General features: G+C 38.8%; 1 protein-coding gene across 2 annotated transcripts in view; it reads left to right on the plus strand.

Annotated features, from left to right (window-relative positions):
* Positions 1-1,823: 1,823 nt before the first annotated feature.
* CAMK4 (calcium/calmodulin dependent protein kinase IV) overlaps positions 1,824-26,690 on the plus strand; it is a 215,498-nt gene continuing 190,631 nt past the window's right edge. The window contains exons 1-2 of one of the 2 annotated variants that reach the window (XM_053225683.1): positions 1,824-1,948; positions 2,732-2,970. In XM_053225683.1, the coding sequence (XP_053081658.1) occupies positions 2,810-2,970 (161 nt within the window). In that variant the 5' untranslated portion in view covers positions 1,824-1,948; positions 2,732-2,809. Of the gene's footprint in view, positions 1,949-2,476; positions 2,971-26,690 lie in introns of those variants that run through there. The other variant, XM_015073014.3, reaches the window with a different exon arrangement.

Raw genomic sequence — 26,690 nt, forward strand, 5'->3', positions numbered from 1 at the left:
GGAATATGATAGACCTATGCCTATTTGTCAGTATTTTGGGAGTCTGGTGGACCTGGAAATCTCACATTTTATTATGTAGAGTTTCACGAATCCCTCTGTTTGTGGGTGAGCTGTACAGTGTGAGCTGTACCTTGTGATGTAAGACATATTTCATTGTTTATTCAACATTCCCAAAGATTAAATCTCTTCCCTTTTCCAAGGGTTTGGAAAAGAAAGTGTGTTTTTTGGCAGTGAATAGTAGAAGAAGAAATATAGGGGCCTAAGAACTTCTTATGAAAGTGTTCAACTAATGTCTTATTCTCTGCCCCAACTTTAGAAAGATCTGGTAGTCAATTCCTAAGCATTTCTGGAATTCTGTGGTAAGAATTAGATTTCTTCTTATTGGCTTCTTCCATTACAAATCTGGGTTTTGAGTATACCCATTCTTCTAAGTCAGTTACTATTTTTCCATCTGTTCTTAGATTCTGAGATTTAGTTGATACTATTTCTCCCTTTATTTTTATGGACATATGCCTTTGTTCTTTTTCTGGTCATCTTAGATGATATTTAAGATAAATCATATGGTTTAGTCCTTTTCCACATTTTTTAAAATAATACTTATTTTCATCTTATGTTTTTAAATAAACATAAACTGATTCGTTAAACCAGATACCCTCTATTGAAACATCAGTTGATAGTACTTTTACAAAAGTCAGTTTTGAAAAGCATAGGTATCAAATGACTAAACCGGTGTTGAATGTAAATATCAACTCTACAATGTCCTCTGTGCCATGAAATGATGTTTCTCTAGCTATTGTTCCCCAAAATAGCAAGAGTAAAAAGACTTATCATCTCCTGCAATGTAATGTGCTTGCTTTGGACTTATGTTGTAAAAGAATTGCTCACAACAGACAAGTATGTGCATGTAGTGCTGCAACTTTAGAACTTGCCTCAGAGAAGTGTGAATAAAAATGGCCTAGCAACCACTTCATGCTCTTCCTCCACCAGACAGTGCAAGCCAAGGGACACCTACTTCATGAGAACTAGAATTTACTTGCTTTGCGTATGAACTTGATTTTATAACTTGAAGATTATGGAGTTCATTCTCTGAAAAATAATGTCACATGAGCATTTTCAGTCTGAAAATGACACTGAATTTGTATGAATGTACATATACTTACTATTTTTAGTCCATTTGTAAATTGAGCATATGTTCATCTTCATAAAATTACCTATGAGGAATAGTTTTTATATTTATTTTTTCATTTCCAATCAACTAAGGATCATATTCCTATCACTATTTGGTGATTTTTTTTGTAGTTCACTAATATAGCATGAAAGGTTTTAAGAACCAGAAATAAATCAATAAATTATAGGAGAATATGGACTGTGTTTACCGTGTTATCAGGGATGGGAACACATGAGAAGAGTTTAGTGCATGTTGGAGGAAAGTAAAAAATAATAATAATACTGAAAGTAACACCTGTGAAGGAAAGGTTAAAGAAAGGGCCTCATAGTTATTTAGTCAGAAATAGGTGTGATGTAATAACTTTATAAAGATATATTACAGAATATGACTGATTGTTGTTTATCTTTGCTGAAATCTGGAAAGAAAAATTTCAAGGGTAGAAATATAAATGATATACATTTAACCAGTATTTGGAAGACTAGCCTGAAGGCTGGCAGACAGCCAGTGGAATGCCTGTGATGGGGCACATCTCTTGGGAGGAGGAAAGTGCTTTAAATGTAGCAGTCTTCTCTGTCATGAATGGGAACAGGTCCTGCCTTAAGGCTTGCAGAGGGCCCTTCCAGACCTGTAATTCTCTGGATCATTTCTGTTCTAGCTTCAGGGTTGGGAGTGAACTAGAGAAGGCAAACACCTGCCCTTTCAGGAGCTCCAGCAGTGCTAAAGGAGGCAGTGCCAGTGGCAGCACCCTAGCATCTCATCCAACTGAAGACTCACTCAAAGGTGAGTCAGGTCACTGTGGACCCAGGTGCTTCCTTATCCTCCAGCTTTCCCTGGGGCCGGGCACAGGAGCCTTGGGAAATCGGCGACCACAGGGCACCCTCCCCAGCCGCCAGTATAAGCTTTGACAGAGGGACGTACAAGGAATGGCTGGTTAGCTGGTGTTAGGTGGGAGGGACTCGCCACCTGGACGCGCTCAGGGAGGGATGAGTGGCGCCAACAACAGTCAGGTCGCTTTCTCACCCTTCTGCTAGGTGGTCCAGAGCCCTGTGCTCCCAGAGAGAGCGGGGCGCCCGCCACTCCTGGAGCGAGCGTCCCACTGCGAGCGGTCCTTTCCAGGCTCCCGGCTCCCGCGGGAGGGCGCGTGGGATGATGCTCTGGTCCTCTTGCTTTCCCCAAGCTCCCGCATCCGGAGCCGCCCTTGCCGGCACAGCCGCAGCCACAGCCTGGGAGGGAGAAAGGAAAAAAGGGAGGGGGCTGGAAAGGCTCGGCGGAGGGAGGAGGGGACGTGGGGAGGGAGGGAGAGAAGGGGGAGGGAATCTCTCTCCTTTGCAGTGCCTCCGCCTCTCCTCTCCGGCTGACAGCGACCGGGTTCTCCCTCCACACCCTCTCCCGGTTCCTCGCCCCCTTCTCCACCCACCCTCCTTCCCTCCCTCCCTCTCGAGCGTGCAGGAGGAAAGCCGCAGCCTGCGCGCGGCCCAGGGCGCCGGGGGAGGCGGCGGCAGCGGCGGCGGTGGGTGTGTGCGTGTGTGTGAAGGACGCCACCTCTTGCTCCTGCGTTCGCAGGCGGCGGCGGGCGGCGGGGCTTCTCGCTCCGGCAGCGGCGGCGACAGTGGTGGCGGCTTCCGGAGTCCCGCCGCGAAGATGCTCAAAGTCACGGTGCCCTCGTGCTCCTCCTCGTCCTGCTCTTCGGTCACCGCCAGTGTGGCCCCAGGAGCCGGGAGCCTCGTCCCGGATTACTGGATCGAAGGTTCCAACAGGGATGCGTTGAGCGATTTCTTCGAGGTGGAGTCGGAGCTGGGACGGTAAGGCGGGGGGCGCCCTGGACGTGGTGGAGCCGCGCGTCCTGCGCGCGAGCTCGGGCTTCTGGGGAAGCCCGCGGCGCGCTCCGGGGGCTGTCCCTTTCTTTCGGAGGGACAGCTCCCGAAGACGCGGGATCCAGCCTCCCTGCCCTTTGATTTCTCCCCGCCTAGTGTCTAGGAGAGAGCTAAGCACGTTCCAGTTGGAGTCGGGTCTCTCTCGGAGCGCCCAGGCCGGTGCAGCTGCAAGCAGCAACCTCTCTCCCGCCCTCTCTCCCTCCTCCTCGCCGGCTGCCACTTGCCTTGGGTGACAGCTCCCACCACACGTGGGCCCTCCTTTCCCGATTGGTGTCTTCGCTCACGATTATAGCTTGCCAGAGCGTCTTGTTTGTCGAGTTATTTTTTTGGGGTAGGGGCGGAGGGTGCGCCTCCAAACCGTGACAGAATTATTAAATTAGATTCTTCCTTCTTCTTCTCATCCAACTCTCCAAAGCAAGTGGCACTAGAAATTAAACTTAAATACTAGCTTCCCTGCAGAGTCTGCTCAGGAGTGAAGGGGGGAATGAATCATTTCAGAGAGTTGAAGGCAGAATAATGAACTAGTGTGGCTTTAAAGAAAAAGCAGCACATGAGGTCCAGGCAGTGGTAATTAGAAGAGTTCTGCTGCTCTTCTTTCATGCTGGAGTGATTTATTTAAATTATGTATGCAGAAAGCTATCTCTCTGGGGTTGCAGAAATGTCCCTCATCCCTCCTCTGAAGATCCAAACAGGTAGAAAGCGGTTGGCCGATGTGAAGATGCCATATGTTCTCATGTTTTTATCCACTGGAAATTGTTTTGTTTTTTTTTTTTTCCCTTCTCTTCTTCCTTTTTCCTTCTTGCCTTTCTGTTATCCATAGGTAAAAATTCTTCTCAACACTCATTTTAGATCCAGGCCTTTTATGATAGGGAATCTGAAAATGTAATTTCAATGTTGACAAGTTGAAGCTTCTGTATTTAATACTTCTCTGCAATTTCATTTTCTACTCTCTTTTTGTTGGAAAGAGTTTAGATAAGAGCCCCCCCCCCCAATTTTTTTAATGCAATTGGAGACCACAGTGCAGGATTATGGATGTTGGTACTTGGTGGGAATGTGTAAGGATTACCTACCCTGCCCCCCCTCCATTTGCCACTACTATTAATGGCTCGTGGAATACAGAAGGTGTGCAAGAAAGGCAAAACTTCAGAATGAAAATTTAATTGTCATTGTTTAAAAATGTTCTAAAATACTTGGGCATTGAACAGTATGTATATAAATAGCCTACTTTGATCAAAATTTTCATTGTTCATCTGAAGATGTGCTGTTGTGTGCATTCATTAGTAGGTTGGAAGTGAAGTGTCTCCTTTCAGTTTTGAATCTTACAATTGTGTGGTGAGCTGCACTGGAGCAGTGTAAATTTCTGATTTAAGAGATAATCTTCTTACAATTGTTTACGTGGTGTTTTAGAAACTGCCACCTCGTAGAGGAAGTGCCTCCTGGTGCTAAAGGGACTGCCCCACCACCAAATCTAACTGCTTTCTGAGTAAATTTACCCCAGAGGCCTCTAATTGATTCGGACTTATCATTAGCACATGATGTCTTTATGAATAGGGTTTGCTATCAGGAAACTCAAGAAATTTCCTTAATTTGAGGAATGGAAAAGTGGTTAGAAAAAAGAAATAAACTGCCAATTGTACCTGTCTATGGGATGGTAGACTTCATAGGGAAAACCTAAGGAACTTGAAGTTTATTAAAAAAAAAAAAAAAGCTTTGTGCTATAATTGCAGTAAAATTTGCAACACAAATATAAATCATTTATATATTGCTAAGATTCTCACTCTGCAAAGTTGTTTGATTACCTTGAAAATCACAGAATTAAAATATTTTGAGAGATCTAAAAATTCTTTCTCTTGCTGCTTTTTGGTAGTCATGTGTATTGGGTAAGTTCTCTGTAGCTGGCAGTATGGGCAAGGTGCATGCTTATTCCATTTGGCTGAGACTTTGAGAAATGTCACTTAATGATCAAAGTTATTTTTTTCAACAAGATAAGCCTAAACCTTAAAGCAACTAATGTTACAGATATAATTACTAAGAATCTATATAGCCAGAGAATGCAAAAAATTATAATTGTAGATATTGACTGACAAAAGTCCTCTTTCTTCCTCCACTCATGATAAAGTTGAGACTCAGTTGGTTTTAAGCCTTTACTCTCTTAACTCCCAGTCTTGGGCCAAATCTGCCTGACGTCGGTGATTCTAAGGCCAAAATAGTTAATTCATTAGTAACACAGTTGTCATTATGATGCTAGGGGAATAATGATCTTGGTGTTGTGGGGCGCCATTGTGGTTAGTTCCAGGGTGTAGACAGTCCCCACTAGATTAAGTTCATTTGTAAGTAGTCATTCCTCTGTTACAATTATCTGTTGCAAGCTGGTGAGTCCTGAATTAAGATTGGACATGTGACTATTAGGGAAACACACCCTGAGGATATATTTGGAAATTTTAGGGAGCTCAATAAAAGCTAGTTGAAGCCTCTGGATAGTGCTGGCAGCACTATTTCACAGGGAGCCCAAGGCCATGTGATAGCTATTTTATTTTATTTTATTTTAGTATTTTATTTTATTATTTTATTTTATTTTATTTTATTTTATTTTATTTTATTCTCTCTCTAATATATACAGATATATATGGATAAGGGTGAGGAGTAGGGGTAAGAAGGATTATTTAAGAGTATCAGGCAAACTAATTTAATTTTTCTAAAATCACAGTTGAAAATACTGCTTTGTTTATAGACTTTGTTAAAAAGTTTACAAAAACCTTGATGACCCAACACATTCAGTTCTGCTCATAAATATAAGTTGGCCATGATCCTTTTTAGGGCTCCCTATCCTAGAGAGCAGTTGGTCCTTTGCCCAGTGATTTGAGAAATTGGCATTTTAAAAGCTTTTCTATGGGAGAAAAGAGCCTGCCTCTCTCCAGATTCTTTCCAGTGGTTTGGCTCATGGAGGGACAGGATTTGGCCTGGGCTGCCCTGTGGTGGGGATTTGGCCTTGTGCATCCAAACCCATGTCCTGTTTTTAGTTATTTCCCACCTTGTGTTTCTCTCTGTAACAGGAGACTGAAAGAATGTTTGTAGCAAAACTAGATACACAAAAGTTTAGGGAAACCAATGAAACATAATTAGTACAAAAGAAGAGTGTGTTAAATTATTTTGGGATAAATTTTTTAAAAATTTCCATTCTACTTAACTATAGTTTCTTTAGACTAGTGAATTTCAATTCCCGCCCCCTCCTCCCCCCACCAAAACTGCTGTTCAGTTTAAGAGAGTACATTTATATGGCAACCGAGTTAAAGCAGAGTTTTATAGGATCCTTTGCAATATATATTATTGCTTAGGAACCAAACAGATTTAGATAGTGAGATATAGGTATGTATAGAATAGAAAGTATGGGTGTATAGAATGGAAACAAGTTTCATAAAACAATGTATATTCTTATTACCAACAATGTAGTCTAATATTTCCTATTCTATGCTATTTGATTTTATTCTATTTCATTAAAAAATATTGGCTGAATCCACATGATTTCACATCTCACTAATGGATTGTGACTCAGTGTGAAAATGCTGTTTTAGGCCATAAATCTGTGTATGCCAGTTTAAAACATGAGGAAGACTCCTTTTGAAAAATGCCCTGCAGACCCAACTAGTAACACTGTGTGGTCTCCATTTGCACATCTCTATAGAGAAAAGTTCTGTCTTTGTCTGCAGGTCCTCATTGGGTTTTCCCTTCCAAATATTTTGGAAAAACTCTAATGTCTCCCCAAGATATGCTGGGTGCACTATACTTTGAAATAACTGTGGGTGGGGGGTGGGGGGTAGGGGCAGGAGGCTAGGCCAGGAACACAGTCACTGTATAGGGGAGGAATTCAAAGGCCTAAACACTTGTGTATTCCACTTGGTAACACTTAACCCTGGCCCTGGGTAATGGCCAGCTGATACTTCCTGTAAGGAAACATGGAAAGTATGCATTTTCTAACAAAAGCATTCTAACCAGTGCTCGTGGCTGGTGAGGAACCAGATCCTCTCTTTCCCTTTCTCTCTCTTTGTTCGAGGCCCTTTCTGAGCCATTTTTAGCCAGTACTTCTCATACCCTTGGTTTTCCCCCCACAGTGTCCTTTAGGACCCCACAGCAGATCCAGAATATACTGCTGGTTACGGATCTCTTGCTACCCACACTGTGCTTAATGTCTTAAGCTCTTTTGGGGATCTGACTAGAAATTAAAAATATAACTGTTCAGTCCCTCTGTTGTTCTCTGTGCTTCCAATTCTTTTCTCATGCAGTTGACTCAGGAGCATGGGTGAGAGGCGAGATTGCAAGTGGGAGAGTAGAAAGCTGGACTGCACATGCTTGAACACTGACTATAAGCTCCCAGAAGGTAGTCTGTGGATTTGGCTGCCTCACTGTCATGTGCTCAGTGCCCAGCACAGTGCTCATTACTCAGCAGGTGCTCAACAAATGATTTTAGAGGGAGTGAGTGAATGATAAAAAATTGGGCCAGGCACAGGGTACATGACCCTAGGGAAAGGGAAATCTGGTAGCTTGTTTATCTTGTCCCTAAAATTTGTGCAACCATAATCTCACTGTGTGCTGGTTTTCTTTCTTCACAGTGGGAGTCCTGATAACTGTCACCTCTGTAGCTTGTAGGTGTTGAAAATAATGCTGCTTTTCTGTTGGCAGAGAGCTTTGTGGCTCTGAAATGAAAGGGATTCAGTTTCACCTTCACTATCATTTTACCACAGGCATCTCAGAATTAGGAGTTAAATCAACTTGAATGTAAAGGCATAAAATGCCTCCAAGGTATTCTAACCACTAAAGTTAATACATAGTAAATGCTAAATTTGGAAATATAGTCATTGTAAAGAGCCTCAAAATTAAACGACGACTATGATAGGGTCATTACTTTAAGAATACACTAGTTTTCCATGTTTAAATACAGTTATAGAGTAAAAATAACTCCTAATTTGAAAAAAAAATAAGTCACAGGTGCTATTTACTGCTAAACTGTTCTAGGGAACTTTACTTGAGAAAAAAAGACAGAAAGAGAAACAAAACACTAACCACAAAATAGCTTCAAAGAACTTTCTTGTAAACACTTTACACTCAGAATAAATGTCTGTATTATGTGTTTGCAGTAATACATTTGAGAATAAAGTGCCAAATGATAGTTATTTCAATTACTAGTTGTTTTATGTCAATGTTTTTTGTTTGTTTTGGTTTGGTTTTTTGTCTAGCTTAAAAAGTAGTTCTTTAAAAAAAAAAAAAAAGGTCTGCTTAGACTCCCTTTTGGGAAAGCTAACATGGCTAATATATCCAATAAAAAATTGAATTTTTTAAATTTCAAGGTCAGGTTTATTCTGCAAAATATATTTGAGTCCCTGAACCATATAAATCAGGCCAAAGAATAACTTTAAGTGAAATCATGAAATTAATAGCTAGCTAGAATCAAGGTTTTACTCAAATTAGTGTAGTCTTTTTTTTTTTCTCTTGGGTAAGGGTCATCTGAAAATCTCATAATTCCTGTGGCTTAATGAGGAAGTTAGATCTACATATTGAGAGTATACTGTTAGCACATAAAGGATGTGGACTCTCCAATAAAGTCCATCTTTAAATTCTGAGTGCTAATTGGGGGCAGTGGGTGTATGGATGATATAAAACTGAAAGGTTTGGGTGGGAGATTTTCCTCAGTAATCTTACCAATGGCAAAGGGTATATAAGGTAAGGAGCAGTGCTGAACACAGGGTGATTTATAACAATTGACAAAGGATAGTACATGTAGAACTTTCTCTTTTTTCTTAGAGCAGGATTTCTTGACCTTGGCACCATAGACTGTTGGGGCCAGATAATTCTTTCTGTGGGGGCTCTCCTTGCACTGTAGGATGTTTAATAGTATCCCTAGTCTCTACCTACTAGATGATAAAAGCAACCCTCCCTTGTAACCCCCAAGATATGACAAGTAAATATATCTCTAGATATATTAAGAACCACTGTTTCAGAAGCTTGAAGAACCACTTTTCTGTTAAGAACCACTGTTTCAGAAGCTTGAAGCTAGTCTCTTACGTGAGTTTCTTTAGTTATGTAGAAGGTTAACAAGGAGGCTGGTGGATTGAAATCTTTTGACTTTATTGAGTATCTGCTACAACCAAATGTTTCTCCCATTTCTATGTAATACCATTAAGATTTTTGTCGTATGCGCTTAATCACCTGTGCTATAATTTGCTTAATATTTTTTGTCTAAAAATTAACCTAAATTTACTAATTGAGAGTACTTATTTTCATTAAATTGAAATTAAATTTCATTAAGTTGTATTCATGCCATAAATAGAAGCAAATTATAAAAATGAATTGCAATAAAAACAAAGCAGTTTTATTAAACTGGGGCTACAACTGTTTTTTTGCAAAAGGCTCCAAGCCTTAGGATTGTTCTCTCTTTGTTAAAAAGGGAGATTATCAAAGATTAGCAGTGGTAAAACCACAGTAGCACAAATTGAGGATTTCTTTGTGATGCAATCAGAAAAATGGAAAAAACAGTTGAAAAGAGAATGAGGTTCTCATTTTTTTTTTTAATTTTTTTTTTCAACGTTTATTTATTTTTGGGACAGAGAGAGACAGAGCATGAATGGGGGAGGGGCAGAGAGAGAGGGAGACAGAATCGGAAACAGGCTCCAGGCTCTGAGCCATCAGCCCAGAGCCTGACGCGGGGCTCGAACTCACGGACCGCGAGATCGTGACCTGGCTGAAGTCGGACGCTTAACCGACTGCGCCACCCAGGCGCCCCGAGGTTCTCATTTTTTTATTCTTTGCTATTTAATTCGATGCCTTTGTGCCACCTAAAGACCTCTCTGTTACAGCTCTCACCTTTTGCATAACTATGAACTAGGCAATGTATGTTGGTAGTGTGTGTGGCAGGGCAAGGGGGCTGGGTTATGAATGAATACGATGAGCAGAACACTATATATTAGCTTCCAGATGTGTAGTTTACAACAATAAATTTAATCTGAGATAAATAAGTAAAACTATATGAGATAGGGATCAGACAATCTCCGCAGTCTAAAGATGGAGTGATTAATTCCTACGGGGAGGGTTGCGGTGTCTTCATGCAAGGGGGTGAACCTTGAAATTCAGCAGGATTTTAACAGAGCTTTGGTGAAGGGCATACCAGGTAAAAAGTACATTCTAAGGAAAGGCAAAAACTGGCAGAAAAATGCAGGATACACATTTTATTTTGCAAACTTTATAAAACATGACTATTGTCATGAAAGATAAAGTTGGGAAGATAAGTTGATGTCAGGCCAAAGAGAGCCTGTAAAAAAACATGACTGTGTCTTTATCAATTGAAAACCAAAATTGCAGATAAAGAGAAAGTAAACATTATGAGAACAAAAGGTGGCCATATAAGTAGCTGTATCTTGGGTTATGTTGTGGGACTAGAACTTGCCATTAACGCGTGGTAAGAGGGAAGGAGGGATGGAGAGAAGGAGGGAGGGAAGGAAGGGAGAAAGACACCCACAACCTGGGATGAGATTAGAAAGGGGAAGTGTAGGATGGAAGTAATTGAGATCAATTACCTAGACCTAATAAAGAGCCCCATAAAGGGACAGACAGTTAATATTTTAGGCTTGGTGGACCATACAGTCTCTGTGGCAATTCAACTCTGTGATGGCTGAGTGAAAACAGCCATAGACAAAACAGAAACAGGTGCACATGGTGATGTTCCAATAAAACTCTATTTATGACCATGAAATTTGAATTTCATATAATTTTCACAGCACAAAATGTTATTCTTCTGATTTCTAAAATCCATTAAAACATGTAAAAACTATTTTTACATTGCAGACTGTACAGAAACAAGTGACTGCCATATTAGGCTCTTGGCCTGTGATTTGCTGAACTCTGACCTAGAACAGTTAAGTTACAATCCTACTCCTCTCAGTAACCAGAAAATTTCAGGTTAAAATGATATGAAGACTTCATTTATTCAAGAAACTACCTTGAATCTCCCTTTCACTTTGAAAATGTCAACTTGATCTTAGTTTTTCAAGTGGGCCAAGTATTAAATGCAGACTCCTCCTTTTTTTACATCTGTTGAAACTGGAACAGTTAATAGTTTTTACGCATGTGGCAAGTTGGCTAGTTCCATTCATCATTTATGCCTTTGAAAATCAGTGTTCACATCCAGAGATTATTTCTTGGAGGATAATTTATTTCACATTTCATAATGAAATAGATTTCATGTTGCTCTTTCTTCTATTGTATTTGAAGTGACAGTGCATTACAAAATAATATGCTGGGACACCTGGGTGACTCTTTCGGTTAAGTGGCAACTCTTGATTTTGGCTCAGGTCATGATCTCATGGATTGTGGGATCAAGCCCTGCTTGAGATTCTCTCTCTCCCTCTCTCTCTCTGCCCCTCTCATGCTCTCTCTCAAAATAAGTAAAACACAAAAAAAATAAAAAAAGTAAAAAAAAAATATGCTAAATAAACTGTTGATAAAAGATTTGCCCCTCACTAGTAAAGTGTAATTAATGAATTTCTCTGTTGACTAATATATTATCTGCATATTGAATAATTCTTCTATGTGCCATGCATAAATCTCAGGTAGACTAATTAATGTCCTTTAAATTGAGACTCTGTTTAAATAAACAATCTTTTGAAAAAATAGAATTTTTCTTTTTTCTTTTGAGTAGACTTAAGAGCTAAACAAAAGCGGTCACTTATATTTTGAGTAAAATGGGATGCCCACATAGAGGGTGTGCTACAGGAAAGTATTAGAGAATCTATTTCTAAATTTTGCCTTTAATTTTTGCTTTTAGATATCTTAAAAAGCACATTACAGATGGGTTCAGTAGTACATGTATATCATCTGTGAGTACATAAATATACATAACTTGGGAGCATGTTCTTACAAACATCTTCTTGGATGATTATTAGATCAAAGAATGGTGGTTGTAAGTGGATACTAAATCAGTTTCTTTACTTATATTTAAATAACGTTCTACTTTATGAACATGACTTTAAAGCAGATATATAGATAAAAATGCAAACAAAAAAGAAAACATGTGGCAAGATGTGTCTTTGTGCAGAAAGAGGAAGTGGGTACATATAGGCACTTGTTATGCATTTTAAGACTATCTGATAAGAGGTTTTGATAAGAACTTACTGCATTTGTAACTAAAGAAGTCATATAGCAGAGAAGAGAAAAAGAATACAGCTTGCCCATCAAGCAGAGGGTTGAATGAATTTTGCTTTTCCTTACTGTTGAGCACCAAATTCATATTATTTGTAAGAACCTCAATTTTAATACACCTGTCTTCCTTCATGGTATATTTTACAACTGCTGTCGTAGGCAACTGAGTGTTTGGTGGTCAGTGCTTGAAGAGTTGTGGTCATTAGGGCTCAGATATTGAGTTTTAACCCTGTTAACAAATGCATTGTCATTACTTAATTACTTCTTAAGTCATACTTCAGGGTCATATGGTTGAAAAATTTACCAGGTGCAAAAATACAGAATATTTCTTAAAAGATAAAAAAGGCTAGACTTGAACAACCCTTTGATTGAAATGGCCTTCTAGAAAGGTAATGGACATGACATGTTTTTAACTGTTCTATTAGTTTGCAGTAACATTCTTTGCTAAAAGTGTACTTTCTTTAACTTATGTCATGCTTGTAGACAGAACTTGACTAGTATTACAAACCAGAACAAAGAAGAGTAGGAAAGGGATTGCAAACCTGTAACTGTGATCACACATTTATTGCCATCTACAGTGCAGCATTTGAATGATTTCTCCCTACTTCAAGTCCTTATGGACTGCTTAAGAGGGACCTTTGCTTGCATTTTCTCCTTCATTGCACTTTTTTTTTTATCTTGGTGTGCCTGACTGTACTGTCTTGAATAGTTAGTGACTATTTTAACTAAGTGACAACCTTCCATCTGAGGCTCTAACAGACGTACAAAGTTGTTCCTTGGGTGTGACAGCTAGTCAGTCCAAGGTTAATCTTTGACAGGATTTAAGTATACTATTATCTATTCATTCAAGTGAATCTTGTATTTTTCCCCAAAACTCCCTGTTAAGGTAACAACTGAGAAAATAAGACTGTATTATTAAATGTGACCAAATTCAAAATATGTAATTCAATAAGTCAGCCTGGCCTAAAGTATTCAATCATAATAGCCTCTGAAGATTTCTTGTGTGAGCGGAAACATTTTTAGTGTCTCCACTAAAGGACTTTGAGTCCTTCCTCTCCTTTTCCCCTGAACATGAACATGTAAGCTAATAATATTCAATGAGGTAAACACTTGAGAAGCTCTCCTGAGTGTAACCTGTAGCTAGAAGCAAACTAAAACCATAATAAACAGAGCTTTTCATGTGTGTGTATGACACATTAGTTAAATAGAGAGCTGAGGAAAGTATCAGGATAATCTACAGCAAACCAGTACAGTTCTTCCAAATCGTGAGATACTGAGGAAATGGAATGACAGGATTGTGCAGAAGACCCCAGGAAGCAATTGAGGTTCCGGCCCAGGCCAGGAGGGGGCAGCAGAGCACCAGTCCGGGTTTGAGCAGGCGCCTAGGCAGTGGAGGGGAGTGAGTGAGTGAGTTATCCTCCCCGGGAACCATAACCCAAGGGGAGAGGTGGGCAAGGCAGCTACTTAGGGCGGCTTCCACGCTGGACAGCAAGCAGGCCATTCTGAACAGTTGAGTCAGTGAGGTGAAGGAGGACTGCTGAGTAAGGCAGCCACTAAGAGAAGACATGAAACTAGATGGTGCAGGATGTGGGCAGGAAAACAGGCAGGAGCAAATTGCTACTTGATGGCTGTGTCCCTTTAGGCATAACACTGAACTTCACTTAGCCTTCAGTGTAAAATGAAGGTCATGGTGTTATATCCTCCCCAAGGTTGCTATGATGATGAAATGAGATCATGTATGCAAAAACTCTGCTCTGAAGCTGGCACATGTACTTAATAGCATTCCCCAGACAGGACACAAGTTGAGAGTAGGGGATAATGATTCCAAATTAGGTATCTGTAAGGATAAACACCATAGTCTAGCTTTTAGCAGTCTGACCCCAACTTGCCTGCCAGTCTCATTCCACACCGCTTCTTTTTCTAATTATCGGCGCAGAGTGTTTGGTGTTTGTGGTTTACTGTCTTAGGTATCTTGCTAATTATTTCAGTAATACAACAAGATGAGCACACCGGCATGGTTTTTTCAGATGAGGAACCTGAGGCTCAGAATGTTCAAGCAGCTTGTCCAAGCTCATGCAGCTGGGGAGGGGAATCAAACACAGGTTTGTCAGACTCAGGTGTTTGTTCTCTTTCCACTATGCCTGTCTTGGCCTCAAGGACCCCATAAATCTCTGTGGACCCCTTCATATTTCTGTGGTGTTGTGCATGAAACTTTCTTTTGTTAAATGCCCTGAAATATCCTTCTGATCCCTGTAGGACAGTCATTCTACCCCAGGGAGCAGGTTTCTTCTACCTCCCTGCTCTCATATTATTTAAAAATTTTTTTTAAGTTTATTTATTTATTTTGAGAGAGACAGAGAGACAGAGTGAGCAGGGGAGGGGCAGAGAGAGAGAGAGAGAGAGAGAGAGAGGATACCAAGCAGGCTCGAGCTGTCAGCACAGAATCTGATGCGGGGCTCAAACTCATGAACCATGAGATCATGACCTGAGCTGAAACCAAGAGTTGGACACTTAACCAACTGAGCCACCCAGGTGCTCCTGCACTCATATCTTTTATATATTTATTGCCTGATAGGTAAATGCTGTGTGGTCTTCATTACCGGAGCCTCTGTGCCTTGGGCAGAGGAAGCCTACATCTTTTTTTTTTAATATATGAAATTTATTGTCAAATTGGTTTCCATACATCACCCAGTGCTCATCCCAACAGGTGCCCTCCTCAATACCCATCACCCACCCTCCCCTCCCTCCCACCGCCCATCAGCCCTCAGTTTGTTCTCAGTTTTTAAGAGTCTCTTATGCTTTAGGAACCCTATATCTTATTCATCTTTTATCTCCACTACTAAGTTCTTTCTTCATCGGCTTACTACCTGCTCCCCCATGAGTGTTTCATAAATGTTTGAGGAATAGTGAGTGAATCATAAATATTGGAGGAGTTAGGTGAATAGCAGAAAAATAAGCAGCACTTAAATTTCTCTTTCTTCAGGATGTTTGTCCTTTGAAACCCTCTGCTAAACCAGTACACTGTGAAATTATTCAATGCCTGTGTCCCTCTCTTTAGAGTGTAAACTGTTGTAGGCTGGGTCTCTGTCCCCTCACACACTGCCGTGTCCTCAGCACTTAGTGCAATGTCTGACACATAGTAAGCACTCAGTAAATACTTGTTGGGTGAGTCAATTGCACCACTGCGGCTTCTGCAATGGAAAGTCCTTTTGAACCCAAGGACTGATGGAATAGTGTGACCTTCTGTGATTAGACCATTTACCTCTAAGGTCCCTTACAGCCACAAGCATCTGTGCATCTGTGTTTTCTTCCAGTTGAATTCTCTGGATGATTGCTTTAGATCCTTACCATGTGTTCAGGAGACAGAGAAGGTTTGGGAGTTACATAGGGCTCTGAGCTCCAAAGTCTTTGTAAATGTGTCAGAAGATCCTTGGATAATTTCTGTTCTTTTTCTGTGCTTTTTAAACGCCTCCTCTTGTTAGAAACATGTACTTACTGTTATGTTTGCTCATTTTTACTTCCATTAGCAGACCATACAGATGCTGACATTTGTCATATCTAGGACAGGGTTTAGCAGAAAGGGATATTTCCTAGCTTTTCCCACTCTGCTGGTTTTGTTTTTGAAAGGAATCATTCTTTTTAAAAAGCTTGACTTATGACCTGTTTGTGTCTGCGTAATAATCTATTATCAGTGTCCTGTAACATAGTCTTATAACATGGGCCCTGCCTGAGCCAGGAGGAAAAGGAAGAGCTAAGGAGAGGACTGTGAAGGAGATAAGAATGTAAATGTTCTTCTCTGTGTCTGTCTTTATTTAGAAGTGTTATTTTAAAATCATGTATTGAGATATCTAATTGGAAGTTATGTTGAGAAATTATAATCAGAAATATAAATAATTTCTCAACATAACTTCCAATTAGGGTCATTAACTTTACATTCATGATTTGTATCAGTGTTGAAACAATTATTCTGGAAAATGTGTATGTCTCCATCTCTTATTTTATTTTATTTTATTTTATTTTATTTTATTTTATTTTGAGAAAGAGAGAGAATTCCAAGCAGGCTCCATGATGTCAGCACAGAGCCTGATGCGGGGCTTGATCCCACGAACCCTTAGATCATGACCTAAGCAGAAACCAAGAGTTGGATGCTTAACTGACTGAGCCACTCAGGTGCCCCTCCATCTGTATTTTGACAACAGTGGCCAGGGAGTGTGGTGAAAGAAAAACTGTGTAGGTGAAAGAGGAACAGAGACAGAGCTAAAGAGCAGAGGGCAGGCCAGGCTTCACCCTGGTCTACTTTTTGTAGGTCCGTTTACACCTCACTCTATGAGCACCTCCCTGTCCCTGCCTGATTTCTCCATGCTCCCATTGTCCCACCAGAGCCCAGGTACCTCCCATTTTTCTTATATCTACCCCTGTTATGGAGGTATTTGTGTCCCTGCCAAAATTCTTAGGTTTAGACCTTAACGCCCAGTGTGATGATATTTGAAGATAATTAAGGTTAGATGAGGTCATGAGGGTGGAGCCCTCATGATGGGATCTGTACCCCTATAAGAGGAGCTACCAGAGAGAATACTCTCTGTCTCTGTTTCTTTACCATGTGAGGAATCAGCTGGAAGGCAGATGTCTGAAATCCAGGAAGAGAGTTCTCACCAGAACCCAATCATGCTGGGGCCCCTGATCTTAAACTTCTAGGCTCCAGAACTGTGAGAAAATAAATTTTTGTTGTTTATGCCATCTAGTCTTTGATGTTTGTTCTGACAGCCAAAGCTAAGACACCATGCCATCTAGTCTATGATGTTTGTTCTGACAGCCGAAGCTAAGGCACCCTTATGTTCCTTTTCCCCACTTTGATATCTGTCTGACTTTGGTCATAATCTCAGAGTTGGCTTGCTATGTCTCAAAAATTAACTTGAGTTAATCTACACTAGTGTGGCAAGCAGTGTTTGAGAAAAGTGATGTGCTTCTTCTTTCCCAGATGCCCACCATTGTTTTTCTGCCAGATATTGGGGAATGTAGTCCAAAGACTCACTTCACAGGGACTATAGCTCCTGAATTTGGTTTATCTAGGATGGATGGAGCTAACTCTGGGTTGCTGTTATTATTTACATATAGAAATGTATATATGGGCTCCCTATCACATCATGCCTTGCTGGACCCTAGGCTGGGACACTTCTTCTGTGGTCACACTCTTTCTCCCTCTCCTCTGCCTTCTAGGCACTAGCATCTTGGTATCCATTGTGCATCCATACCTGTTGGCTTTCCAAGGGTCAGTGCCTGCCAGCTCCCAGCACATTATTTCCTCAGCAGCTGGCACAGGATTGTTTTGTTGCCAGCTGGAAGCTCAGCTATTAAAAAATAAAACTTGGCCCATCTTGAGTATCATATGTTTCCATCAGGAGTTGGATCTACTTTCTGGCACAACTCACACAATCACTTGGGCACCTCTCTCAGGTCTGAGTACCCAGTCTTCTTCTGGGTCTTTGATCACATTTTCACTTGCTTATTCCAAATACAATTTCCTTGAGAAGTCTGTTTATGAGTAGTTGAGGGCCAGTTTACCATCACTTCACTTGCTCTTATTGAATTTATTAACCTCTTCGGTGTTTCCTTAGCACTGGGTTGCCTGCTCTGATAGTTGCTTTCAGTTTCGTCTTATAAATTGTAAATTCTCAGAATAAGGTTCATGTTTCTTAGGTTAATGAGGAGCTGACACACAACACTGAAACAGTGGATATTTACTGCATGGCTTCACATGAGACAATTCAAGAAAAGAGATCATAATATTTGTAAATATTTGACTACTGCTCTTTGTATTTCATATACTGAAAAGATTGTTTGGTATAACCTTAGGGTTTTTTTTTATTATCTGCAAACAAAAGAACAATTGGAGTAGTTTAAAATAGTTACTGTAGGTGGCCTTTCTGTGTAATATTTACAGGGCTCTGCTTATAAGAAGGATGTTAAAATTAGAAAATATTAATCATTTTGTAGCTTTGAGATCTTATTTGCACTAACTTTTAACTCCTTGTCATGAATTCATTAATTTTTTTATTCAGAATAATGCATGCTTCACTGGAAAGTTGAATAACAAGACCCAGAATTACTGCAACTTAACTACGATTCAGAAATAAAGAATAGAGTCCTGGAAATCACTTAATGATATTAAAAACTGTATATAGGAAGGAATATTTTAAAGTAGTCTGTAGTCTGTGTACACTGATCAAGAAAAACATATCACATTGAAGAGACTTCTTATATTTAAATTATGTCACTATTAGTCATACCTAAATATTTATTTCTCTAACTTGGTACCTAAATGGTAAAATAAAGAGTGTCTTCTGTTTTCATCATGCATTTCTTTAATAGCTGCTATTAACCGTCTCGTACCTATTAGCTATTGTTAATGAATGTTTTAAATTGTAATGAGCTTCACTTTCCTCATCTGTAGAATGAAAATACTAGTGTCTTTCTCACATGATTATTGCAAAGAAAAGAGATAAATTACATGGCTCTATTAAACACAAAATGCCATGCACATTGTGCAATACTTTTAAATTTGAATAATAATAATAATTTTTTTTCTTTACTATTAGCTCCAGACTATATTTAGATTTCATCAGCTTTTCCATTGTCTTCCAGGATCTAATCCAGGCAATCCCATTGCATTTAGTTGTCATGTTTTCCCTGCCTTCTCTGCTATGTGACAACTTCTCAGTCTTTCCTTGTTTTTCATGACCATGATAGTTTTGGGGAGTGCTGGCAGGTATCCTGTAGAGTGCCCCCAAGTCTAGATTTGCCTGCTGTCTTCCCATATGATTAACTGGGATTATGAGTTTTTGGAAAGAATACCATAGAGGCGAAGTACCTTTCTTGTCACATTGTATCACGGGTACATGATACCACATGATATCACTGATGATAGTAACCTTCATTACTTGGTTCCCATGGTATTTGTCAGGTTTCTCCACTCTACAGTTACTGTTTATCCCTTTACCTTCTCTATCTAGTCTTTGGAACTACCACTAAGTCTAACCCACTCTTGGGAAGGAGGGTGATTAGGCTCCACCTCCTGGAGGGAATAATATCTACAGATATTATTTACAGTTCTTCTGTATGGAAGATCGTAAACTATTATTTCATCACTGATGAGTTCTTATATGTATATAAAGTAATGGAACATCTCAAGTCATTTTCCAAAATTCTTGTAAAAATATACTGCCATTATAGATCATGCAGTTGGAACTGTATTAGACAGTTGTACTAGACAGTTGGGAATTTACTTTGAATTTGGTAGAAGAAGCTGTCCCTGGAACTTTGTGCTTGGACAATGAAGCATATTATTGATGAGGACATACGAGATGAGGAGAGGTACATAGATAATGATTCTCTTCTGTGTTCAAAAACAGTGGTAGTATGTCAAGCCTGAAATTGTGAAAACAATGAAGATGTTATGATTGTCTCCTGTGCCTGCATCTACATGACTACAATATGCATACATCTAGATCATTCTTAAGATTTTGACTTAGGTTTGCAGGAGCATAGAGTGGATAGCACCTTAGAAATCAACTAGTCCAGTGTTTCTTTGACAGGTGAAGAAATTGAAGCACAGATAGGACGCATGTCTTACTCAGCACTCCAAAGCTGGTTAGTAGTAGAAATGGGACCAGAACCTTGGTCTCTGCACTCTGACTCTGGGACACACTTCCTTTCCTCACAAGTGCCATTTGCAGAAACCTGGGCCTAAACCAGTATTGGCTCTTCCTCCTTAAACTTCCTTAGTTATTTCAGAATACAAAATTTCTTATCGCCAAGAAGCTATTACAGGTTGTGATTTTTAAATTTGCACTATTTCCTTTCTTATGTTTTTGCATTTTTTGCATTGTTTTGCAGAGGATATGGTCTTAAAAATTAAAATGTAACAAAAATTATTAAACACCGGGTAATATTTTACACTTGATTTCTTTCACGTTTTGGGCAGTATTTGTTCACCTTGTAAAAAAAACTTCTGTCCCTAAGTGTGTTGAAGTCACATTTAAGATTCTAGTATGCATGCCAGAGTACATTCTGTTCCTGTTTGTGAGTAATTTTTGGAACTAGGATTCTCATTCTCATACAGCTAATTGAAGAAATCAGTCAAAATGTCATTGCTATACCCACTTCAAAAAGGCTATCTACATTAAAATATAACATGAAATACACACTAGCTTGAAGACATATATGCACACCTATGTTCATTGCAGCATTATTTACAATAGCCAAGATATGAAAGCAGTCTAAGTGTCCATCACTTAGTGTTCATCAGCAAATGAATGGATAAAGAAGAGTTATATATATACAAAGTAGAATATTACTCACCCATAAAAAGAACAAAATCTTGCCATTCACATCAACATGGGTGGACCTAGAGGGTATTATGCCAAATGAAATAAGTCAGGCAGAAAAATAAAAATAGCACATGAATTCACTCACATGTAGAATCTAAAACACAAAAGAAACGAAACAAATAGACTCACAAGTACAGAAAATGAACTGACAGTTTCCAGAAGGTGGGATGGGGTATGGGCAAAATAAGTGAAGGGGATGAAGAGGTACATATTTCATTTATAAAATCAGTAAGTCATAGAGATATAATGTACATCATAGGAATATAGTCAGTGATATTGTATAACTTGTATAACTTGGTAACTTGATGTATAGTGAGGATCATTTTGTAATGTATAAAAATAACAAATAACTATGATGTACCCCTGAAATGAGTAGGATATTATATGCCAATTATACTTTAATTAAAAATGAGAAAAAACATAACATAAAATAAATCACCTTTATTTGTTCTTCCTGACTGCAGGGAATTGGAATGTGTGCGCAGATGGATTGATTAATACAATACCCCAATATGTAGTGTACTTAAGTGAAAAAATTACATGGAGGTGTCTTTATGGTAGCTCCACATGTCATGAGACCAAGCCCATTTTCTTATTGACAGTGATGATTCAAATGTATTTATAAGAGAAATATATTGGATGTTGATTTTTAATTTTAATTAATGCTGGTAGCCCCTGATTTACATTAAATAAATATTCTTGTCTTTTCTTTTTTACCCTAATAATTTTGCTGACTACAGTGGTAGGCTGGCAAGTTAGGTTTTAAACCTAACTTTTAGGTTTTGGCTGATAAGAAAAATATTTTTAGCCATTATTGATAGAAATAAGAGTTTTCATTATCAATAACAGGGAAAATTGTGTCAATGTCTTATTTCTCTTGCTCACATGCCTATATCTAAGCCCGTGCTGAAGGGCTGCATACTCTCATAGTAGTCAATGCCACGTGTTTGCTTCCTCTCTTGATCTACCTTCTCTGACATGAGTCCGCACTGCTACTTCCTTATTCCTCAAACAACTTTGGTCTTGTTCTTATCCTCATTCTTCCATTAAAAGTTAACGTTGAGTTCCATTTGACGTCCACCTCCCGAAGTGATTCACTGATCTCACTTTTTAAACCTCTTAACTGCCTGTGAATCTATTGATAACAGATTTTTCCTTGCCCTTTTTAAAGCCAGAAGATAACCATATTTTCTGTGCCATGAAATGCTGAACATTCATGGACAAAGTTTACTCATGTAAATAACACCACAAAACCTCTATCGGCTGTGTATATCATAAATAATCATGTGATAATCAATTGATATCAATCAAGTTATCAATCCCAAGAGTAAATGGTTCTCACAAATAATTTTAATTTGTATAACTTGTGTTCAGCCAAATCACATTTTTAGTTTTTTTCTTCTATCTCTGTTTATAAAGAGCCATCACTGCTGATGGTTTTTCCTGCCACTAGGTAACTTCAATGCATAGACCTCTCTGCCTGTATTTTAGGACTACATGAAGCTCCTGAAATTGCAAGCTAAATTTTTTGTGTACAAGAATTTTTCTGAGGCAACTTACCATAGCTTTCATCAAATTTTCTAAGATATTTAAGAAGCCCTACTGTTCAAGGTTCATCCACACACGTATTCTTACATATGCTAAGAACAGTTGGATAGTATGAGATTTGTATTGACCTAATCATTTAGGAGACTTTTTTTCTCTCTTTTGCTGCCCTTCCCAGTTCATCTATATCCCCCTCTAGAGCTTTCTGTATTTTTATATTCCTAGTTTTTCTTCTTCTATGTTTCCTTTTATTACTTAGGATGTTGTTATATGCAAGTATAATTGAACAAATATATATTGAAGCACCAAAAGAAACCCAGCTCAGATTGTCTTCAGCAATGGATTTTTTGGCTAAAGTTACTAAAGAATAGAGAGTGTTCAGCTTTTACATGTGATTTGACTTGGGCCCAGATTTATGTCTCTACATTTCTTTCATTTTAGCCCTCCATCCTACCTGTATTGCCTTTGTCCTCATGCCAGCTTCACTCATGGTAGCAAAATGCAGCAGTTGGAGTCCTTATGTTGGCAACCAATCATCATCATCCAGTCCAGGAGGTTCTTCACTTCCTTCTGTCCTTAAATGAGCAGAACCACTCAGTTTGGCCAGGGGGATGTCTGTGCACTAAAGGACATAGGCCTGTTGTTACCACCATACCTGGACAAGTCCCAGAGGCGAAGGGGAAGAGTGTTCAGTTTATGGCACTCAGGGTCTACTTTTAAAGACTTTAGCAAGTCCAACTTGGGTGTGGGTGCTAGTATGAAATATGTTGAGCAGCAACTAACAATATTTATTACATCCCTTAAATTGAGTTCTGACATACAGTTCTGACATGTGCTGTCCCACAGCTCCACACTTATACTATGGAGATAGGATTTTACTGCTGTAAAAGATGGGAATTTGTGGTGTTCCCTGAAGAAAGTTATATGAAACATCAGTTCTCAGGATGTTTTTACCAGTCAGAGGTTTACCAGAGAAACAGAAACAGCAGTTAAAACACATACACACATGCACATGCATGTACATTTATTTACTTTATTTGAACATTATTCGTATTAAATTTTATTTACTTGGTTTTTTTTTTTATTTATTGAATTTATTTATTTGAAGGCATTGGTTTATGTGATATGGAGGCTGCCAAGCCTGAAATCCCTAACACAGGCAGGCGAACTGGAAACATTTGGACAGGAGCTGATGCTGTAGTCTTGAGGTGGAATTTCTTCCTCAGGGAAACCTCAGTTTTGTTCATAAGGCCTTTCAACTGATTGGGTGAGGCCCAGCCACACCACTGAGGATAATCTTATACACTTAATGTCACCAAATTGTAGATGTTAATGAGATCTACAAAATACCTTCACAGCAACATCAAGACTAGTGTTTAACTGAATAATAGCCCAACCAAGTTGACCTAAAACTAACGATCATAGATGTTAATAATTGTAAGATCAAAGAATGCTTGTGTGGTTAAATAAATTAGAGAGGTGTTACATTAGACATTGTTCTAGGACTTTTCATTCTTTAATGTGCTTAAGTACATTGAGTTTTTTAACTATTTCTCAAACTTACTTGATCAAGGACATTTTTTGTTTCCCTAAAGAATATCTCTCACTGAAGTAGTATTTCACAGAATACATTTTGGAAAACACTGGATTAAACTGTGACTAGGAAGAAGAACTTTACTGTAATTATGGGCAGTTTTATTTGTATGTTTCTGTTGTTTGTACTCTTAAATGTATTAATGCATATTCCTCTTCCTCTGTTAAATTATAACCCCCTTTTGGCATCACATTTTGTGTCTTCACAAAGCGGAAATTCAATAACATTGACTGAGAAATTCTTTGATAAATGAATGCTTGTTAAGTCCTGGGTTAATGATCTTTAAATTTGCTCAGAGCCACCACTTGCCTTGGAAGATATTAAACTGTAATGGCTTTAAAATGTTTGCTGCCCTTTAGAGATTTTCTCATTGCATAGAACCAGCCAGTAAGATTAAGCAGGTTCTATGTCATGGGCATAATAAGCCTCATCTAATCACTTTACTTTTTAATGTGACAGGCTATACCTTTGTTCCACTTAAGAGATTATTTCAATCCATAGAAAACAAGAAAAAGAACAGAACAGGTTATGGTCTAAAAGCAACTCTGCTTTTGTTTTGTTTTGCTTTGTTTAGTTTAGTTTAGTTTAGTTTAGTTTAGTTTTGTTTTGTTTTGTTTTACTGCCCCTTCACAGTACCCACCACATTGCTTTACTCTCAGTGGTGCTTGGTATATTTCAAGCCTGGCTCTTAGAAGAGAAAAAAATTTCCTCTCAACACTGCTTAAATCCCTTCTTCTTGTGATATATAATGAGACCAAACAGATCTGAGATTTGCTTTTAGCCTATAATCTATCATAATGGCCTGTGGTCTAGAGATAGTCTAGATAGTCTAGAGTCTTAAAGACTCTTAGAGACTTAAAGTCCTGGCCAAAGACTCTGACCAGTAATCATATCATGCTGTGGATAGATCCATTTGCCTGGAGGGGAGTGGAGCATGAAAGACAGAAGTGATGGTCTCCTGCATGTCCATGGCTGTATCTTAGCTCCCTTCCAGATCCTCAGAGCTGCTGCCTATATAGGAAAGGGGCCACCCTCACCTGTTTACATGGATGTTGTGAATAAGCAAAAATACTTTTGGAAAACAAGTCAAAATTTAAAGTCTGATTTAATTAGAAAGGATCTTGTTGTATCTGAAGAGATTATTGTTTTAAAATAGCCAGTTTTGATTGAATTCAAAAGATTACTTAATAGCCAGTTTGTGTGCAGCCATGAAAAAAGTGGGCATATTAGTTTCTTTTCCTTGCTAGACAAAAGAAAAAGAGGCTTTAAAGCTATCCTTGGCCATGAAATTGGGATAAAGGTCGACCTTATAAAATTTAGATTTCTTCCTCCCAGAAATTATCTGCATTGTTTGAGAAATAGCTTGAAAACTGAAAACACCTCACCTTAAAAATTTTCTTCCCATATTACAAAATGAATAAATATTATTGTTTTATATATAGAACAATATATAAACATATCTATATTTACTATAAAAATATTTAAATGTATTAAATATCTGAATAATTATAATAAATTCATTTTGAGTGTAGAAATTTTGGAAATTACAGATAAATAAAAGGCAGACAAGAAAAATTACTTTCAATTCCATTACCCAAGAATGATCACTGTTCACATTATGCTTAGTTCTTTTTGTAGTTATATATGTGTGTGTCACTGTTTTCACCTAATTATTTATCTCCCCAAACAGTCACTTTATTTTCAGGCCTTAAAGCTAATGTTTTATAAATTTAGGAGTATATTGATGATTGATTTTTTCATATGCTTCTATATAATTCATACAAAATATAAAAACATATTTTATATGTTCTTTCATTGGGTATACAAAATCACACATTGTAGTGTCAGCTGATCTTTGACAGGTCTGTACCGTGGGCTGGGCACATTATCCTATATTGTCCTCAACCCTCACAATAACCTGCTAGGTCGGTACTGTTAACCTGAGGAAGCAAAGGTCTAGGGAGAGCAAGAACAGTTTATGTCACACGGGCATTAAGTGCCCATGGCCCAGGACTGTCTGCTAATCTGACTCCAAAGGTTATACTCTTAAAACTATATTATTGCCTCTTCTCAAGTAAATTCTATGTCAGATTTACTAGGTCCCAGACAGAATTTCTAAGATATGAAATTATGAGCAAATTGGCCATGCACACAAATTTGATATTCAGAACTTGACAGAGGTGATTCAGAATTCTTTCACATTTCAGAGGGATGGTCAGACTATACTATCCAGGGATTTACGAAGAGCCAGGGGAGAGAGTCCTGCCTAGTCCTACCTGATTTGAGGCACAATGCACTTCTTTAAAGAAGGAAGATTTTCTCCACAGACTTCAAAAAATCAGGTTTGTTTTTGATAATGAGCTCAGAACAGTATCAGAGGACCCAAATTGGTGACTTTAAGGTTAGCTGATAACAGATTATATTTTGTTACCCATTATCATTGCCTATGGGCTCATTATGGGCTTACTTTGTATTTCTAGAAGAATGCCCACATACTGAAGGCTCATGTCCATCTCCCAGTACACTGCTTCTCCTTCATAGAGTGTCTCCATCCCTTCAGTGTTCATTTTCCTTCCTCATATCTGCTTCATTCTTCGCCCTTCTCTTCTTACCTGGATCCCACTTTACCATCTCTGTCTTTTCTTCTTTCTTTTAGTTTTCCATTCTCCATCCCCATTATCCTATGCTTTGACTTCCACTTTATCTTACACTCTGCAATCTTACATCTGCAATTCCTGTGCTAGGCAGTACTCAGTTCTGAGCCCTTGAGTTTACTCAGATTTTTCATACTCTTTATCTAGCACTTAGCCCTTCAATGAAGTATGACTTTTGTAAGCCCAACAGCTGCCTTGGCTTTGTAAGTAACTTCTTGGACATTCCTCAGTGTTGCTTGCAGTACTCAGATAAAACTTTAGTTTCAAGAGTGAAGGGCATTT

This window comes from Acinonyx jubatus, chromosome A1, assembly GCF_027475565.1.
Source record: "Acinonyx jubatus isolate Ajub_Pintada_27869175 chromosome A1, VMU_Ajub_asm_v1.0, whole genome shotgun sequence".
In the NCBI taxonomy this organism is placed as follows: domain Eukaryota; kingdom Metazoa; phylum Chordata; class Mammalia; order Carnivora; family Felidae; genus Acinonyx; species Acinonyx jubatus.